General features: G+C 42.7%; 1 protein-coding gene across 2 annotated transcripts in view; it reads right to left on the bottom strand.

The window, feature by feature from the left end:
* PRKCI (protein kinase C iota) overlaps nucleotides 1-220 on the bottom strand; it is a 73,241-nt gene extending 73,021 nt beyond the window's left edge. For both annotated transcript variants that reach the window (XM_006764097.2, XM_015564172.1), the window contains exon 1: nucleotides 90-220. In XM_006764097.2, coding sequence (XP_006764160.1) covers nucleotides 90-190 — 101 coding nt within the window. In that variant the 5' untranslated portion in view covers nucleotides 191-220. The remainder of the gene's footprint in view (nucleotides 1-89) is intronic.
* Between the last annotated feature and the right edge of the window lie 7,102 nt (nucleotides 221-7,322).

The following is a 7,322-nucleotide window of genomic DNA, read 5'->3' as shown; positions in this document are numbered from 1 at the left end:
CACCTCTGCAGCCCCGCACCCTGCCCGCCTCCAGGCCAAGTGGCGCTGGCCTCTCCCCCGCCTCCCCGCCTCCATGCCGGCGCACTCACCCGCGGTAGTAGGCTTTCACCCGGACCTGGTGAGCATGGTCCACGAAGGCGCCGCCCGCGATCGGGTGAGACATGGTAGTGCTGTCCCTCTGGGTCGGCATCTCCTGGCTCCCCCGCCTTGACGCCGGAGGCCGAGGTCCCCAGTCAGGGGCTGTGCCTGTCCCAAGGGACGCGGCTGTCTGCCACGCGGTCTCCCTCTGACCCTCTGGGCTCAGAGGTCCGGCAAAGGACCGGGGGGGGGGAGAGGAAGGAAGGCGCTAACCACCCCACCCAATGCCGAGAGAGGGTCTTTCGCGGCAGCCGTGTCGGAGAGCACGCGCAGGCTCCGTCGCTGTCGTTCCATGGAAAGCCCTCTCCCTGTCGGGAAAATGGTAGCGGGGAGAGGCTGCGGCATCGCACCCCGGTCTCCCGACTTGGTGGCGTCCGTGGTCAGCCGACTAGGGATTCGGGGAGATTTCCTGAGCGGGTTTCTGGGATTTGGAGTCCCCGGGGGATTCTGGGACTGGAGGTTCCTTCCGTGCAGGGCGCCCCGCCTCCAAGCCGAGTGTCTCCAGCTTGCGCCCCAGGAGCCGTCGGAGTGGAAATCCTGAATCCAGCTGGGGCGTCCCAAGTCACTGGAAATGCCTGGGCTGCGTCACGATCTCGGGCTTTTTTTTCCTGTGATGAATTCTCCCTTCCGATTGCATTAATCATCCCCATTGTACAGTGCCTTTTTGTAGGAACAAAGTTTGATTACCTGCCCCGGCGGAGCCTCTTTCATGGATAGAATTAAATAGTGTAACCAATGTAATAATGAAAGTGATAAAGGAGGAAACTCAACTGAGGAAATATGATAGAAGACTGACTTTTCTTCCTTCTTGGCCCCCATATCTAGGACCGTGGATATTGCATAGAACAAGTGTACCATGAGTATCCAATCCATCCTTCCATCCATCCATTCATCAGCATTTTTTTCTTTTAACACTGGCTAACAAAGGATTAAAAGAATCTGTCCTTCCACTCGTCCTGGCTCTGTCACATACTGCAGTTAGAGATAGCATGAATCCAGCCCTGCATCAGTCCTGGTACCAAACTGTTTTTCCAAATTGGCTGCACCATTTTACATTTGTACCAACCATGTATGAAGGTTCCAACTTCTTTATGTCCTTGTCAACACCATATTCTTCATTATAATCATCCTAGTGTTTATGAAAGTGGTATGTCATTGTGTTTTTTTAAACAACTGTATTTTATTTATTTTTGTAATCTTTACATGAGGATGTGTTTATTGATTTTTTTAGAGAGAGGAAGGGAGAGAGTGAACAAGAAAGAGAAACATCAATCCGTTGCCTCTCATATGAATCCCAATTAGGAGTCAAACCCATAACCTCTTTGGTGTATCCTGGATGATACCCCAACCAACTGAGCCACCCTGCCAGGGCCTCATTGTGGTTTTGATTTGCATTTCTCTAATGACTAATGACTTCTCATGTTTTTATTGTCCTTTTGTATATTTCCTTTGGAGAAAAGTATCCATTTAAATCCTTTGGCCATTTTAAAGTTGGGTAATCTTTTTTTTTATGGAGTTGTTTATATATCCTGTAAACAAGTTCTTCATTAGATGATTGCAAATATTTTCTCCTATTCTGTGTTTTGATTTTTCATTTTCGGGTGGTATCATTTGCAGCACAAAAGTTTTTAATTTTGATTAAGTCTAATGGGTCTATTTTTTGTTGTTGTTGCCTGTCCTGTGGATGTCATGTCTAAGATTTTGCCTAACTCAAGATCATGAAGATTTACAATTATTTTTCTTCTAAAAGTTTTATAGTCTAACTCTTACATTTAGGTCTATGATCCATATTGCATTAATTTTTTGTGTGTAATATAAGTAAGTAGTCCAAATTTGCACATGGATATCCAGTTGTCCCAGAACCATTTGTTGAAAAGCCTATTTTTTCCCATGAATTGTCTTTACTCTTGTCAAAAATCAATTAACCAAAATGTGTTTATTTCTGAACTAGGAGCTCAGTGCACGAATTTGTGCACCTTGAAAGGAACTGTGGGCTGTGAGGCTGTGGTGGGCACAGGGGTGGGTCTCAGCCCATCTTCCACATCCCCACTTGCCCCCTCCCTCTGCAGCCCCCAGTCCCTGTCTGCCAGCAGCCCTGCTCCCACACACTCCTCCCACACACTGATGGTGCCAGCCCTGCTCACACCCACTGATGGCGCAAAGTGATTGGGGCGATGAGTGGTGGCTGCTGCCCCAATTGTCCCTCAGGAGCAGGGGAAGGTGGAGAAGCCCTCAGGGGCGATCGAGGCCAGCGCCGGGTGCCAGCAGCAGGTGCAAGCAGTGGCTCCGGTGTCGGCAGCAGTTGCAAGCAGGCCAGCGCCAGCAGCAGGTGCGAGCAGTAGGCGGGACCGTGGTACAAAGGAGCAAAGAATTTTCAGTAACCACCAGAGACTCGCCCCGATGACAGTGACGGGCGCCACGCCTTGGTCTGGCGCTCCCACTCACCTGCTCCGCCATCCTGCCACCCACTCTGTTCCACGTTCTGCCACCTGCTGCTGACACCCATCACATTCCATGGGTGCACGGCACTGGTTGTTCGGTTGTTCCACCGTTCAGTCTATTTGCATATTAGGGTTTTATATATATAGATTCTCAGTTATATTCCATTGATCTATCTATCCATCCTTGTGCAAGAATCACACTGTTTTCATTACTGCAGCTTTGTAGTAAGTTAAAACAGGGAAATTTGAGTCTTACAACTTTGTCTTCTTCAAAATTGTTTTGACTATTCTGCATCCCTTACATTTCTATATAAATTTAAGGATTGATTTGCCAGTTGGGATTTTGACAGAGACTGTGTTGAGTCTGTAGACCAGGATGAGGAATATTATCATATCAACAGTTTATATCCTATTCCATGAACATAATATATCTTTTTCATTTACTTAGGTCTTTAATTTCTTTGAATAATGTTTTCTAGTTATCATAATAAAAGTTTCGCATTCCCTTTAACTTTATTTCTAACTTTATTTTATTCTGTATGTTGCTATTGTAAGTGACGTTGTTCTCTTAACTTGTTTTTCTCTTAAACTTTTTCAATCTAAATGAGTATTTTATTCTTTTACTAGTGGCCCGGTGCACAAAATTCGTGCACATTAAAAGGGAATTAATTAGAGGAAATATTTTAATATTGCTATTTGCCCTTTCTCTATAATAGAAGTGTCAGAGATGAAAGAAAATTAGTAAAATGTATATGAAAATCTCTCTCCTGTCAGAGTCTGAGACATGCTGCAGGACCCAGAGTCAAGTCCTTGCCCACCTGCATGCTCCTTGAAATCATGCAAGACCCAGACCCAGCCGGCCCCATCCCCATCAAGCCCCGCCAGGTGGAGGGCGTGACCTCAGGTCCCCCAGTGCCGCCTCAGTTCCTCCGGCCCTGTGCCAAGGCAGGGGGCATGGCCTCAGGTTCCCTGGCCCCAGCCCCAGGGTGAGGGGCGCAGCCTCAAGTCCCCCGGCCTGGTCTCAGGTCCCCCGGCCCCGGTGCGAAGGCACGAGGGCCTGACAACCATTTGCATATTATCTCTTTAGTATATAGGATATGCCTGGAATCCTGAAATATTTGAAAAATGATTGTTTAAAAGTGTGTAAGTTTCATGAGGTTTTAGAATTTGATTTAACCTGTGAGTCCAAAAAAAATGGTTCTGACACCAGTGGCTTTTAACTCTGACTACACATGTGAATCACCTGGAGAGCTTTTATAAGCTATTTTGGTGGTGTTAGGAGGCCATCCCATACTAATTGAAATGACCTCAGGGAGGCATCCTGGGCATCAGGACCTTTTCATCTTTCTTCTTTCTTTCTTTCTTTCTTTCTTTCTTTCTTTCTTTCTTTCTTTCTTTCTTTCTTTCTTTCTTCTTTCTTGTACTTGAGATATAAAAGACATATAACATTATATTAGTTTCAGGTGTACAACACAATGATTTGATATATGTATATTTTGCAAAATGATCCATCATCACATGGTTACAAATTTTATTTTTTGTGATGAGCACTTTTAATATTTACTTTCTTAGCCACTTTCAAATACAGGATCAACTATAGTCACCATGCTGAACACTACATCTCTAGTATTTATTTATTTTATATCTGGAAGTTTGTACCTTTTGACCACCTTCACTCATTTCTTCAACCCCCACTCCCACCCCCAACCCACCAATCTTTTTTCTGTATCAATGAGGTTTTGATTTCACATATAAGTGCAATCACCCCTTATTTACCTTCCTCTGTTTGGCTTACTTCACTTAGCATAAAGCCCTCAAGGTCCATTCACATTGTTGCAAATGACAGGATTTTTTTTTCTTTTTTGTGGTTGAATAATATTCTGTTGTGTGTATATATCACATTTTATTTATCCATTCATCCATCGATGGACACTTAGGTTGTATCCATGTCTTGGCTATTGTGTAATGGGATAGCTAGACCATGGTAATTCTATTTTTTCAATATATTTTTATTGATTTCAGATAGGAAGGGAGAGGGAGAGAGAGATAGAAACATCAATGCTGAGAAAGAATCACTGAGAGGCTGCCTCCTGCATGCCCCCCACTGGGGATCGATTGCAACCCAGGCATTTGCCTTTGACTGGAATTGAACCTGAGACCCTTTAGTCTGCAGGCCGACGCTCTATCCACTGAGCCAAAACATTCTATTTTTAATGTTTTGAGGAACTTTCATACTGTTTTCCATAGTGGCTATGTCAATTTACATTTCCATCCTAATTTCATTTTTATTATTTATGCTAGTGTATAAAAATACAATCGATTTTGCATATACCTTGTATGCTATAAGCTTGTTGAACTTTTTTATTAGTGGTTTTGGTGGATTTCTTAGAATTTTCTGTAGTCAAGATTATGCCATTTTAGAATACAGATTGATTTCCATCTTTCTTTTCAATCTGGATGCTCTTTATTTCTTTTCCTTACCTGATTGCCATAGCTGGAATCTGGTGAATAAAGAGAGGGTGGACATCCTTAACCTAGTTTCAATTTTATATGAATAGTTTTCAATCTTTTACCATTAAATGTGATGATTACTCTAAATTTTTTTTTTGTAGGTGCCCTTTACAAGGTTGAGAACGTTCTATTCCATTTCTAGTTTGTTGACTATTTTTACTATGAAAAGATGTTGGGTCCTGTTTTCTATGTCCATTGAGATAATCATGTGATTTAGTCCTTTATTCTATTAATACAGTATGTTATATTAATTGGTTTTGGGGTATAAACCATCCTTGCATTCCTGGGGCCAATCCTGCTTGGTTATGATATGTAATATCCTTTTTATATGTTGCTGATTTACTCTGCTAACATTTTGTTGAGAAATTTTGAATCTATACTCATAAGCATGCTTTTCTTTAGTACTTTGAACATATTTATAACTAGTGGCCCTGAACACAAGTTCTTGCGTGAGTAGTCGTTGCTGCTTGCCTCAGCTGGTCACACCGCCCACGGCCACTTGTAGCTCTCCCACACACGTAGCTCGCTGCCCCACCCTCCTGTAGCTGTCTGCCACAGGTAGCTCGCTGCCCCACCCTCCTGCTGATCGGTCACAGCGTAACGACCATTTGCATATTACCTCTTTATTATATAGGATTGCTGTTTTGAAGTCTTTGACTGCTAAGTCCAACAGCAGTGTCTTCTCAAAGGCAGTTTCTGTGTATATGGGTCCCACTTGCCTGTTTCTTTGTATGTCTCATAATTTTTTGTTTGCAAACTATATATTTCCATAGTAGCAACTCTGGAGACTGATCCTGACTGGCTCCAGGGCTTGTTGTCATAGTTGTTTGTTTATTTGTTTAGTGACTTGGCAAAACCAACTCAGTAAACTCTATTTCCCCCTCACTGTGCAGCCTCTGATGCATTTCCTCATAGGATGCAGCTTTGGCATACACAATGTCACCTTGACTTCTCCCTCCCATGGGAATGACAGTGGTTTTAGTCAGGTTCTCTCTCTCTCTCTCTCTCTCTCTCTCTCTCTCTCTCTCTCTTTCTCTCTCTCTTTTATACTTCCCCCTCTTTACTTTTCAAATTTAATTGCAAGTATTTGGTGACAAATATCTTTAGGAAATTCACAATGTAATGATTCTTATAAGATGTTGAATAATAGCCGAAACCAGTTTGGCTCAGTGGATGGAGCGTCGGACTGCGGACTGAAGGGTCTCGGGTTCGATTCTGGTCAAGGGCATGTACCTGGGTTGCGGGCACATCCCCAGTAGGAGATGTGCAGGAGGCAGCTGATCGATGTTTCTCTCTCATCGATGTTTCTGGCTATCTCTCTCCCTTCCTCTCTGTAAAAAATCAATAAAATATATTTTTTTAAAAAAAGATGTTCAATAATAAAATACATTTAATAAAAAATGGATGAAAAACCTGAAAGAACTATGTGTTGGGAAGGAGACTATGAAAGAACATAGTGAGTAGAGCATTATTACAATATCTTTCTTCTCTTTTAGACATTTTTTTACAACTTTATTTTATAAATGTTATATTTACAAATGTTAAAATTGTCCTGTTTCTAGTGTGTAATAGCGTGACTTTTAGAAAATTTGTTCAATTGTGCATTCATCACCATAAATCAGTTTTAGAACATTAAAAAAATTTTAACTAATTTTTGGAGAGAGAGACATCGATTTATTGCTCCACTCATGTATGTATTCATTGGCTGTTTCTTGTATATGTCCTGACCGAGGATCAAACTGCAACCTTGTTGTACTGGGACAACGCTCCAACCACCTGAGCTACCCATCAGGTCCTAAACATTTTTACTACCCCAGTAAGATCCGTCACGCCCTCTTACAATTAATTCAACTTACACCTCTAGCCCTAGCCAACCAGTAATCCAAGTTCTGTCTCTATAGATTTGACCTTTCTGGACATTTTACGTAAATGTAATCATATAATATGTGGTCGGTTGTGTCTGGCTTCTTTCACTTAGCATGCTATTTTTGCATTGGTGCAGTAGTTCAAGTTAGAGTGTTCTGATATGCCAAGGTGGCGAGGTGTTTTTTGTTTTGTTTATCGTTGTTAATCCTCACCCAAGAGAGCGTGGAAGGGAGGGAGGGGAAGGAAAGAGAGAGAAAAAGACATTGATGTGAGAGAGAGACATCAATTGGTTGCCTCCTGCACAAGCTCTGACTAGGGCCTGGGAATAATCCTGCAACCCAGGTATATGACCTTGAGGGAGAAGGG

Source organism: Myotis davidii, unplaced genomic scaffold, assembly GCF_000327345.1.
Source record: "Myotis davidii unplaced genomic scaffold, ASM32734v1 scaffold115, whole genome shotgun sequence".
Taxonomy (NCBI): domain Eukaryota; kingdom Metazoa; phylum Chordata; class Mammalia; order Chiroptera; family Vespertilionidae; genus Myotis; species Myotis davidii.
The sequence above is the reverse complement of the archived record's forward strand: the minus strand, read 5'-3'. Positions and strand labels throughout refer to the sequence as shown.